A 13,259-nucleotide genomic window follows, 5' to 3' on the forward strand; every position below is an offset into this window, starting at 1 on the left:
ACATATCAAGAAGAAAATGGTAATAGTGTTGATTGATTCAGGTAGTACCCATAATTTTATTCATTATAAGATAGCCAAGGAATTGAATTTCTTCCTATATCTAGCACCAGAGTGTCAGTGATGGTTGCAAATGTAGGAACCATAAATTTCTCTGGAAAGTACCATAAGATAAAGCTATCCATGGGAGAATATGTAGGGAATAGTTCAATGCTTTCCATTCCAATGGGTGGTGCTAATGTTGTACTAGGAGTCTAACGGCTACAATCTTTGGGTACGATAGCTTTTCATTTTCAAGAACTTTTCTTGAAATTTTTTTGGGAAGGAAAGGAAGTTGAATTAAGGGGTATCATAGGGAAACTGAGAAAGATAATAAGCTCTAACAATATGACAAATCTTATAAAGAAATAACAATGGGGTGTAATTGAACAATTATGTTCACTAGAGGTTCCCACATTGAAACCATCTATTTCTCCAGATCTCCAAAAAGTTTTGGGCAACCATTCCAAGTTATTTGAGACTCCCAAAGGCCTCCCACCTATTCGTGATCATGATCATGCTATTCATTTGATTCCAGGAAGTTTTCCTCTAAACATCAGGCCTTATAGATATCCATATGTCTAAAAGAGTGAAATTGAACTTATGGTTGTAGAAATGCTAGAGGCTGGTATAATTCAAGCTAGTTAGAGTTCTTTCTTTGCTCCAGTAATATTGGTGCACAAGAAGGATGGATCATGGCTCATGTGTCTAGATTATGGGGAGCTCAACAAGCTCACTATTAAAGATAAATTTCCTATTCCTGTTGTTATCACCAAAATATGACCCTGATAGTCTGCTCATCAAGTCAATCTCATTGTAACTATTTCAAACCAATCTTTTGGCTGAGGCTTAGCCTCCTCATCTTGAGAGGGCTCTCTCAAGGGTTAATGATATTGATTAAAGATATAGATAGACGACTAACTCTATGGTTTGTGATTTTATATATTTATAGGTTGAAATATGGAGACTTGCTACCATTGGGCTATGGAGTAAGTGACAGAGATAAAGACAACAAATAGCTCTTCTTATAAAAATGAGGCTTGTATATACTTCAATGAAAGAGTAACACATTCAGGAAAGTATAAATAATTTGAAGTTCATAGAAGTCATAGCATGTGGGCATGAATTCTAAGTAATGATACATCAAGGTATTCAAAAGGAAAGTATTAAAAGTGATTCATCAAAGTTTAATACTTAAAGGAAGTCAGAGCATGAATAACCATGAATTCTTAATAATATGTATTAAAACATTGAATAAAAACATCCAAAGATAGGACCCAAGAACTCAGTTCACCATAGTTTAACACTTAAAGGAAGTCAGAGCATGTTCCTCCATGTATTTTGAGTAATAAGCATTAAGACTATGGAAGTAAAACATATTAAAGATAAAAGATAAAGCTCATTGAAGTACACTAAGAATCTCAGATTCAGAAAAGTTAAACTGCTTCTGTATATATCAGTCCCTTCACAATGTTTACAAAAGTAGTCCTTTTTCTATAACATTTTCCAACCCTTTGTACATCGAAGTTTACATTACTTATAGGCAACTAGCCTTTACAACAAGTCTGCCAAGTGACTAGACCATTAGAATTTACAACTGACACCAAATCTAATTACTAACTAGATTCATAAAACTAGGACTGACACCTATTCGAATTAAGAGTTAGAGTCTTACTATGACCCAAACATCTAATTATTACATTTAAACCAAACTGATCCAAATCTTCCTCGAAAGGAATCCTATCTTTCAACCATGCTGGCCATCAACCAAACATTAATATTCTGACTGCATTCATAAAGTTACTATGCCTATCATTAAGGAGATATCAGTTTGATGACCTAGCACATGTAGACTGGTGTCTTCAAACTCTTCCTTTAACTAAATATCTCCACTTGTCAAATGATTGATCTGATACTCTTTGTCATGCTCTGATACTCTTTGTCTGCTGATGTGGAACTACTTTAAGTATGTTTTACCTTTCTCCCTTTACCCAACATTAATGATGAAATCTAACCTTCTTGTCAAAACTCTGTTTTGAGTTACGAAAATATCCTCTTCTTGTAGTACAACTTTTATACCACTGTAAAACTCTTCTTTGACCATTCTTTCTTCTTTTCTTCAATCTGAGTCTTCATCTGTGATCTTAATATTTCCATCAACAACACAAAAATTTGAAAACCAACAGCCTTTACCTCCCAAATACATGCATAAAATGCTCAAAATTCACCTTCAGCAGTTTCGTAGCACGCTATGAAACTGCTATGTATGCTCCCTTTAACACATTTTTAAAAATTTTACAGTTTGAAGATATTTAACATTCTTCAAGGATTGGTGTCAACATCAAAAAGCATAACAACTTGACCTTTAAAAGTGTTTTTCCTTAAAATTTGGTCTTCACCTTAATGAAAGGTTGACCTATAAATTTATCATTTTTTGCACTGTTTTTATTTGAAAAATAGGTGTTGAGATAGAGCTTATATATTTTCATCCCTGATAGCTATTACAAAAATGGAGGAGGTTTTTGTAGATAAGAAAGTTTTTAAGAAAAAACTCTCTCATGTTTTTGAAAACCAGCTTCAGTTGTCCAGAATTTGCATTATAAAATCATGTATAAAACAGGGAAAATTCTAAATTCTGAAAATAGGTCTCAAAGGAAACTTTGAATCTCCAAATTGGTAGCACTTGGGGAAAATTTGAAAGACCATTTTTTTCCTTGTTATGTTCTTAGAAAAAAGCTCCTTCAGATTTTTGAAACCCATCTTCATTTGCCTGAAAATTCCTTTTGAAACCAACAACTCAAAACAGTCCACGAAACACACAAATCCCCTTACAGCTCCTGGTAGAAATACATGTAACTTGTCTAGATGAAAACTTGTGTGAAGTTGAGGTTATCCATCATCAATTAAAGCTCTATAGGCTCCTATCCAAACACATAGCCTTCTTTTTATGCTTTCATCTTCATGGTAATTTCCCTTTATAACCCAAACTGCCCTCTTAAAAATATGACAACTGTAAAGAACTATTTGGACAACAAGCTGTTTGTCACAAAGTTACCTTTTCAAAGGTGACAACTAACTGATATTGTGTCATTTCTTTAATTTCAGCTATCCTTCCCTTTGCAAAATGAGGAGTCTCAAGAATAACCACTGATGTTTTACTCACTTGCTCTTTCACCTGCTTTCTAGGTTTCAGCTTAATAAATATTTTTGACTTGGTCATTACAGGCTTACGGATTTCTGCTGGTGGAGTTTCTTTAACCTTAGGGTTAATGCCTTGTTGAGGGCAAAAAATGTCCACCTCAACATCGCGGGATAACCGCCCAGTCTGGACCTTAAATCAACTCCTTTTACATTTGGATTAGTGGCTTCGACTGGTTTAACTAGGTCCAATTACCTTCTCCCCATCACTATTGGTTTATGATGTATCTTTAACTACGAATAGATAGGGATATCAGAGGTTTCCTTGGCTGAGTAAAGCTTCGTCATTACTTGGTGGGAGGGAGATCTAGTGAAAATGGGGGTTTGAAGCTCACGGACTCATCAGATCTAGGTTTCAAAACTGGAGAAGAACAGGGTCAGAGTGGCAGAGCTACACAGAAGGGGACAGAACTTGACCCGACAAATGGAAAACGCGGGGTCCATAGGGACCCCATCTTACAAGCAAATAATGATGAACAAACAAACAGCACGGGTAGGGGTGCAAATAGCAGGCTACGAAAGGTCACATAAGGAGGACTTGACCAGCAAGGGAAGGAAAGGATATGAAGGCAATGAGGATAACAACACTCAAAAACTGAAAGGAAATGATGACAGTAAAAGAACAGAAAACAGAGGCAGGGAGAAGCCAACACAAGCACATCTCGCCCATGAAAACAAATAGGGAAAGGAGCAAACATAAGCAGAAGAAGAGGCTCTGGATAAGGATAAAGAGGAACAAGGAGGAAAAACGACAACACTCAACGGAAAGAAGAATCAAGGTCCGTGTAAACCCAAGGCGGCAAAAACCCTAAGGGTTGTGATATCAGACCCAGACATTCAAGCCTACCGGGATCACATGATCGAACATGCAGTGATCTGCAAATTCATGGGGCTCTGGCCAACAGAACGGGCGTTATGTCAATGGATAAAGCAACAATGGAAACCCAAAGGTGATGTTAGACTGCACTTAGGAGCCAAAGGCTTTTTCACTGTTGTTTTCTCAAATCTAGAAGATAAGGATAGAATATTTGATGGCGGACCTTATTTCTTTGCTTCTGCGGGCCTGTACATAAGGCCATGGAAACCCAATTTTGTACCAGAAAAAGAAACCTTCAAGCAGGTACCTGTCTGGATACGCCTCTTCTCCCTACCAATAGATTATTAGGGATATGCAGCTCTTGAACAAATAGGGAATAAGATAGGGACTTTCATCAAAGCATCAGAAGCTACTTTGCAAAGAAGGTGTTAGACTCCGTCTCATATCAGAGATTGATTCTTCTTCAAAACCCTGTTTTGAAGAAGAAATCATTAATGAGTTGTTTAAATTTGTGTAATTTATTCTCTAAGCTCTTCAAAGGGCAGCACAAACATTTCATATTGACTTTGAGAAGGGGTGGCATCCATCTTTGCAAAGGGAAATTGGAACAAGTGAATCGACTTAACCTGGCAATAACCCAACTAGGAAGGGATCAGGAAAAACATTGGTTATTTGTCATCGGATTCTACATTTGATATCCAAGGGTGTTTCTCCAAAGGATACTCTTGCAGTAACGTTCACACGAAGAGTAGGGTAAGATCTTCTTCACAGGTTACAGTGCATTGCAGCTGCTCAACAATGTTTCAGTGGTGAGGGCTCATTAGATGTTGTCGGCATACGTGTTGGAACCTTTCATTCATTCTGCTTATATGTTTTACGGGCCTTCCCAAATCATGCTGCACTTGCTCCTGACTTTGTGGTTTTCACACTAAAGATGCAGCTTGATTTGTTGGAAAATCTGGTTGAAGAGTGGCATACAGCGAGGAGGCACGAAATAAATGGGCAATCTATGCAATTTCAAGACAAACTAGCTCGAAAGAGTAAACAACACCAGGTAGCCAAGTTTCAACTTCTATCTGATATAAAGGTTCCTTGTCAAAAAGGGGAGGCATCAATCTACAGCGGAGAAGAAAGCATTTTTTAAGGCTGGAACTGGAAGCAGATGAGTTAACCAGTGTACAGAAATCAGATGTTATTGATTGGTACAGGCTATATGCAGCTGTGAGATTCAAATGTTTGCTTGTAACAAATGATGAAATGAGAGATCATTTAGTCCATTTGTCACCCAAAGGGTTCTTCTCAAAATGGAAGGATAAACATCAGGTCCACTTTACTTTCAATGAATCTAATCCACAGTTTCACATGCCACCTCCATATTCGATTGTTATTCAAGAGTCTGAGAGAGGCTCATGGCACATTCCCATTAAAGGAGGTGATAACATTGAAATACCAAGAAGTTGGCTATGTATTACTAGGTCTGGAGCATGTGGACTTAAGCAATGGTCTGATCGATCAACCCAGGAAAGAAATACATTGGGGCCGTCTGAAGACTCAGGTTTTGAGGATGTTGCTGATGATATTGTTTCAAAATCAAAATATGGGCGTTAGTTAGACATGAGCAGAACACTGGTGAGGCTTTATGTTCAGCTTTCTCTACACAAACTGCTCACCTAACATCAGAAGCAGACAAAAGAGAATGGAGATCAATATCTCCTTCAAGTCTATGCAGGCAACCTTATTCATGTAAAATAAGGAGGAAGGAATCTGCCCATATGGAGATACTTGCCTTGCCTTCTCTAAAAGACTAAGCGGTTGAAGTACAGTTTCACCAACATATGTTCAGGAAACACTTTGCTCGGGTTGGTTGTCCAATACATTACTGCAATATCGTGAAAAATATGTTGGCATTCTAAATGGAATTGACAATGTAATATGGGACCCAGCTACTGATGTCTTTTTGCCAGCTCATTTCCAAGCACATGAGATTGAAGGGAAGAGGATTTGCAAGCAATATGTTCAAAGGGGACTTGGTTTAGACTCAAATCTTATGACAATGAGAAAAAAAAAACAAAAAATTGTACAAATAAGGGAAACGATTCACCATTGGTTGTATGCATTACTAGACTTGTTGCACAAAAGGGCCTTCATCTTATTCGTTATGCAATAAAACGTGTTGCAGAATTGGGTGGAAAATTCATTTTGCTTGGGACAGCACCGGATGGGAGAGTCCAAGGGGAGTTCAAATATCTTTCCAGCCAGTGCAAGGAAAGTAACAATGTACGTCTGCTTCTGACATACAGTGAGGAGTTATCACACATGCTGTATGTTGCTGCAGATGTTGTCTTAGTTCCTTCCATGTATGAACCATGTGGACTTGCCCAAATGATTGGCATGCGCTACGGAGCAGTTCCAGTAGTTCGAAGAACTGGAGGGTTGGCGGATACAGTTTTAGATGTAGATCATGGCCAATCCCATGCCAACCAACCAAACGGATTTGTATTTGAAGGCATAGATGAAGGATCCTTAAATGGGGCTTTGGAACGTGCTTTCAAATACTACAATGAAAAGCCACAATTTTGGATGGATCTTCCTTATCAGGTTGCAAAGAGAGAAAAATTGGCAAAGCTTCGAGAGGAAATAGCAGTGCGAAAAGCTATGGAGACTTGCGCAGTTCTGTATTGCATACACCTCGGAAGTTGTGACCAAGCTGGAACAAATCAAACAAAATGCAGATAAGAAGGAACAGATCTACCTATCTTTGTCCTCAGTTAATGATTCAACAGGATTTGCGCTCTATATGTCAGCCAGCAGAGGATTTCAAAAGAAACGAATTTCCTATTTCAAGATCACCTAAATCAAAGAGATATGCGCTCCAGTTTAGCCTCATAATTAGCCAAATCATCAACAGAATGTTAATTTAAAAGTTTGTTTTATTAAAATCGCCAATGTATTTCCAGAAATTAGGGAGCAGTTGTAATTTCCAGCGTATGCAAAGTGGCAGAGAACGAGGAGCCATTGCCTATGTTTGTCTTCGGTCGGGATTGACACCTGTAAATGCTACTTCATCAGTTATCAAGTAGAAAGAGCGCCATTCCATCTTCAGCAACGCTTAGTGGTTATTGTTTTTGTTTTTTTTTAGTTTTATTTATTAAATAATAATAAAACAAATCCCTCATCTTGGGGTCGATTGGTTTTCCCCCAGCTGGTTTTTTTTTCATTTTTGGTAATGTGAGTAAAACTGCGCCCCTGTTTTGGGCAGCAGAGGTATTTATTGTATTAAAAAATTTATTTGTAAAAAAAAGGGGGGAAGGAGGGAGAGTTTTTTCTGAGCGCTGGGAGTTGCTGGAGAAGCAGAGAGCTTTTTATTGTACAGTTTTATGACAGAGAATTTAATGGAATTTCACAGCTCTGTTTGCCGAGATTCATGTGGTATGTTGATTTAGCATAAGTTTTTCCCTTTGTCTCATATGTAATCAGTTATGTTCCATTTCATTTCATGACCCTTTCAAGCTGAACAAATGAAGTGATTAGGTAGGAATTCATAGTATTATATGCTCCTCCTATAAGTTTGTTCGCATTCGATGTTTTCTACTATTTAAGGAGGATTCAGAGTTATTGTCTGCCCTCCTTAGCTCCTCACCAGTCTTGCCATCCCATTTGAAACCAGATTTGGTGTTAAATTGCATGCCTACCTTGCCTCAGTTGATAACCTGTGTAGTCATTATATTTTTCTGTTTGAAGCTGTGATTTTGCCCATGTAGCCCAGAAAAGCCCCGTCATTCCATTAAAAAACCCCAAAAATCATTAAATCAACCCCCCTTTATCAATTTACTAGCCTAATATCTTTGATCCTAATTGGTCAGCCTAATTATATTATAAGATCTATCAAATATGACCCGAGAGAGCCTTCTCATACCTCATAGGGCTAGCTACGAGGTGAAATGGTTTGATGTAGCCTTGAAGGTTTACCTTTTCAGCCTGAGGTGAAATCTCAAGCGCTAACAGAAGGTACACCTCCTGTGCCATAATTTGTGTGGAAATGGATGTGTCTGGGGCTCTGCATGAGGGACTATGGCTGGATTATAGGGATGAAGATTATTTCCAAACCATAGATTATGAGCAAATCCCATTCCGATGTAGAAAATGTCATGAGTATGGTCATTTAATCAGAGAATGCCCACAAAATAAAGCAGCAGGAGACCATAAGGAATACAAAGTAGAGAAGAACAAGGAAATATTTACTCGACCAAAAGCTAAACAAAGAGCACACAGGAAACGCCAGACCAAAGCAAGCACCTCACAAGGTAACACAAGCAATGCTTTTGAAATCTTGGAAACTGAAACGGAATCAGAGGATAACAGTAAAGAACAAAACATCACTGAAGCAAACAAAGCTACAATAGAGCCTGAGTCTAAAGCACTGGAGGGGAATCCTTCAAGCATTATGCTACAGATTCAAGAAACAACAGAGGGGGTAGATGAAGACTCAAAAATGCTCATAAGTGACATTGGAAGTGAAGAGATGGAACTTAATGATATACTAGAGCAAGAGGGTGTAAATCTACCAGACATGGTGGAAAACTGGAAAAAGAAGGGAATGGAACACATATCGGAAGAGGAAGTTAAGAGAATTAATGATATACTAATAGCACGACAAAGAGCAGAGATGGAAATGCAAAGCAAGAGCCTGGGCATAGCTAAAGGACTAGGAGTCCGAACACAGGGTCTGCATCAAACCTCCACAAGTTCCAAACATCGGAAAAAAAGAGGACGCAGGACCAACAATGAGGCACTGCAAGAACTAGGACAAATGCTTTTAAACTCCGGTAAGATGAAAGCCCTAGAGGCTTTTTCTCTAAGCTCCTAAACTTTGTTTAAAATGAAAATCATCTCTTGGAATGTAGAGGGCTTAATAGCAAAATAAAACAGCGTCTTTTAAAGAAGAAAGCCCAAGAGGAAAAACCAAACATAATATTTGTGTAGGAAACCAAATGTACAAGTAGCACAATATTCAATATAAGCAAAAAATTAGGCAAACATATGGAATACCTGGAGATTTCCAGCAATGGATAGGAGGGAGGCTTAATCACCTTGTGGAATCCGCAAGTAATCAAGATCCTCTCCTCTGAAGCGACCAGATCCTTCATAGCTGTAGAAGCTCAAGTGGTAGGAAACTCTGAAACTTATCTGTGTACTAATGTCTACGGGCCAGAGAAGCTAGAGGAGAAGTTTCTTTTTATGAGAACTCTACTAAACCTGAAGCTAAGATATCCACAAGCAAAGATAGTCATAGGAGGGTATTTCAATATGATAACCACCCTCATGGAAAAGAAAGGAGGTATAACGAAACTCAATAAAGATTCTGAAGCTTTTTTAGACTTCATCAAAACAGCTAATCTAGTGGATGTCTATCCTAGAAGTGGGGCTTACACATGGAACAACAAAAGGGGAGGTGAAAGGCAAATTGCTTCTCAACTAGACAGATTTCTCATATCAGAAAGTATTTTGCTGGAAGGAATTATATTGGAATCAGATATTATTCCCATTGGAAGATCATACCATTGGCCTATTTCTCTGATTGCTACTATCCAGGGCACTCAAAGAAACAAACCCTTTAGATTTGAAAAATTATGGCTTACTCATCTGGATTTCATACAAAAAATTGAAAAATGGTGGAACGAACCTGTGGGCATTAAAGGTACCAAAATGTACGGATTACAAGGTAAATTGAGACACATTAAAGACAAGATCAAAATCTGGAACCAAATAGTCTTTGGGAACATATTCAAAGAAAAAAATGAAATTAGAGTAGATACACACAGGTTGGATTCAAGGGGATACAAACCCAGAAACTGTAAGCAAAGAAAAAATGTTGATGCAGGAATGGAAAATTCATTACCAACAGGAGGAAACTCTATGGAAGCAGAAATCCCGAGCTCAGTGGCTTAAGGAAGGAGAACAGAATACAAAATTCTTCCACAGATCAACTATTGACCACAGAGGAGCTAATAAAATCCTTAGTCTTAAAGATGAACAGGGAGCCATATTATAGACACATCAATAAATATCAACCCTTCTCACTATGCATTTCAGCAGCACAGCTCAAGAACTGGAGGTGGACAAAATGTAAGCAATTGATGAACTCATCTCAATCCCCAAGCTAATCACAACAGAGCAGAACCTCGCACTGCCTCGAGAAATTTCCATGGAAAAGGTGGAAGAAGCAGTGAAAGAAATGCCCAATGAAAAAGCTTATGGGCCTGATGGTTTTACTATTAATTTCTACAAGGCATGTTGGGATATTGTTAAAACAAAAGTCTGGGAAGTTGTGGAGGACTCTCGATGTTCTGCCTCAATCCTCAAGTCCCTCAACTCCACCTTCCTTTCCTTGATTCCAAAAGAGGAGGAAGCTAACACCCCTGCAAAGTTTCGTCCTATAGCGCTATGCAATGTCATATATAAAATCATCTCTAAAGTTATAGCTAACAAAATGAAACCTATTCTTCTGGGCCTTATCTCAGAAGAGAAATCTGGCTATGTTGAGGGGAGACAAATTCTGGACAATGTTTTACTAGCTCAAGAAATGATTCACACTCTTCAATCTAGGAAGAAAGCAGGTATGATGATGCAACTAGATCTGTCAAAGGCATATGACAAGGTCAACTGGCATTACCTAGAAGCAATTTTAAAATCTTTTGGCTTTGCTGGACAATGGATAGTATGGATTTTAGCTCTGATCAAATCTACTAAATTCTCTATTTTGGTCAATGGAGCCCCTTTTACTCAATTCTCTCCTTCGCGAGGGATTAGGCAAGGTGATCCATTATCCCCATTCCTTTTTGTGATCCTGATGGAAGGTTTGAGTAGACTTATTCGTAGAGCTAAGGAGGAAGGAATTATCAAAGGACTGCAGCCCCTGCCTTCTATTCCAACAACCACTCACCAACAATTTGTTGATGATACGATGTTACATGGTACTCCCATAGTCAAAGAAGCCATGGGCTACAAAAGGATCCTCAATCTTTTTAGCAAGGCTTTAGGTATGGAGCTTAATCTATCGAAATCTACTATCTTCTTTTTCAATACTCATTTAGCTGTGTAAAAAAAATCTCTCCTCCATCCTCGGCTTCCGGAGAAGCAGCCTCCCCTCAAGATACCTAGGAGCTCCTTTAACTGACAAACCCTGGCAAAAAATCCACTGGGAAAAGATCTTGGCTAACTTGGAGAAAAGATGTCATCACTGGACCCATAGGGCCCTAAATTTTGCAGGAAGACTGGTCTTAACCAAAGCAGTCCTTCAAGCCATACCTCAATATATGCTCTCCATTATTCCAGCTCCCAAAGGAGTCCTTCAACAGATAAGGGTCATTCAAAGAACGTTCCTCTGGTCAGGGAATTCTGAGAAGAAAAAATGGTCACTGATTGCGTGGAACAAACTGTGCAAGCCCAAACAACTGGGAGGGTTGAACTTGCACGATCCCTCCACAATCAATCAGGCCTGTGGTGCTAAGTTGTGGTGGAAGTGGCTGAAGGAACCCAAATTACCATGGGCTAAGCATTGGAAGGAAAAATATGCTCCAACTCATAGTTTATAGAACCTAATCAGAATGCAAGAAAACCGAGAAGGCTCACCTATCTAGAACCTAGCAAAAAGCAACCAGCAAATTATACAGGAGAACAACGTTTGGGAAATTCGCAATGGAAAAACAACCTTTTTTTGGGAGGATGCCTGGCAACAACTCCCCAAGTTGGAAAGGCCTGAGTTTGCAGATTTCCAAAGAATTAACCGAGAGCTAGGGAGAACTACGGTGAATCATTATTGGAAACCTAATGAGAGGGACCAGGAGTGGAGAACCTGGATTTTCAATTAAACAGAGCACATAACTGAAGCAAACAATGGCACAAGGAACCTAAAAACACTCTTCGACAAAAGAAGGATAAGAACAACAGAAGATAATGACCAATTAAGATGGGGAAAGCAAGGAGGAGGCAATTTCACACTCAAGGAAGCTAGAAATTACATAGAAGACTCAGAGCAGGAAGAAAAGGTCAATTGGAGCAACAAGGTTTGGGATTCCCAGCTCTGGCCAAAAATCAAAACTTTCCTTTGGCTCCTAATGCACAGGAAAACTCTTACATGGGAGAATCTCTGGAAGAAAGGGTTCTCTGGCCCCTCTCGATGCCCCATGTGTGGAAAGGAAGAGGAGACAATGAATCACCTCTTCAACACATGTGACTCGGCAGACCTGCTATGGAAATGGGTGGAAACTATATTGCAAAAAACAGACAGAGTAAGAAATTCTATTCAAGAAACCATCGAGAACTGGAGGAGCAATTTCTCCAATAATCAACTGGTTAACACCATTTGGAAAATCATACCAGGGTTCATTGCATGGTCAATTTGGAAGGAAAGGAATCGAAGAGTCTTCTTAAACGAAACCAGAAATTTAAACCACTCAATAGATATAATTCTCCAAAATGTCAAGCAATTGGTTCTTGTCAAAGGTAGAATAGAACAAGACACTAAAATCTCGACTGCAGACTTACAAATTTTGAAAGCTTTCAACCTGGACAAGGGAAACTTCGCTGCCACCTCGAATTGCCGACAGGAGATAAACACCAGTTTAAGCGCCTGGAAGCGGCCACCTTCAGGTTTCCTTAAACTCAATTTCGATGGAGCCTCTCGGGGTAATCCGGGTCTGGCCGACATCGGAGGGGTTCTCAGGAACAGTGAAGGAGAAATTCAATATATCTATATCAGAGCTATCGGGGAAGGAACCAACAACGAAATTGAGTTTGCAGTGTTGGAAAAGGGTTTGAGAATTCTTCGGAAATTACATGCTAGAGCAGCAGTGGTGGAAGGGGACTCTCAGCTAGCAATTACAGCAAAGACTGGCCAAGGTGACAGAGAGTATTGCCGAACATCTTTTGTGGTTGAACGGTTTAATATTTCAGGCAGTTCAATGCAAAGCTAACACCGTAGCGGATCACCTGGAAAATTATAGTATAGAAAATCTCACTGTCATCAGGGACAGCTATTGGTAGGACATCACCTACCCAGAATTGAGAAATAAGTGTACACTGCTCTCGAGGCAGGACATTTTTAACAAAGGATAAGGCCAGGGGTACGAAGATCTTTGCAGATAGTGGAGTATGACACCATCCAATCGAAAGGCAGTGAGAATAGAGGGTCGGCAGATGAACGAAG

General features: G+C 39.1%; 1 protein-coding gene across 1 annotated transcript; it reads left to right on the forward strand.

Annotated features, from left to right (window-relative positions):
• Positions 1-12,261: 12,261 nt before the first annotated feature.
• Positions 12,262-13,026, forward strand: LOC149215198 (uncharacterized). Its single transcript, XM_089389654.1, has one exon. The coding sequence runs from the start codon at positions 12,262-12,264 to the stop codon at positions 13,024-13,026; it is 765 nt and encodes a 254-aa protein (XP_089245780.1).
• The last annotated feature ends 233 nt before the right edge of the window (positions 13,027-13,259 follow it).

The sequence above is a fragment of the Pinus tabuliformis genome, chromosome 1_1 (assembly GCF_031772625.1).
Source record: "Pinus tabuliformis cultivar Carrire ecotype Pingquan chromosome 1_1, CPIR1, whole genome shotgun sequence".
Lineage (NCBI taxonomy): Eukaryota > Viridiplantae > Streptophyta > Pinopsida > Pinales > Pinaceae > Pinus > Pinus tabuliformis.

What these genes read in the sequence shown, in the direction of transcription:
- LOC149215198 (XM_089389654.1), top strand. Translation starts at nt 12,262, where the DNA reads ATGAATCACCTCTTCAACACATGTGACTCGGCAGACCTGCTATGGAAA.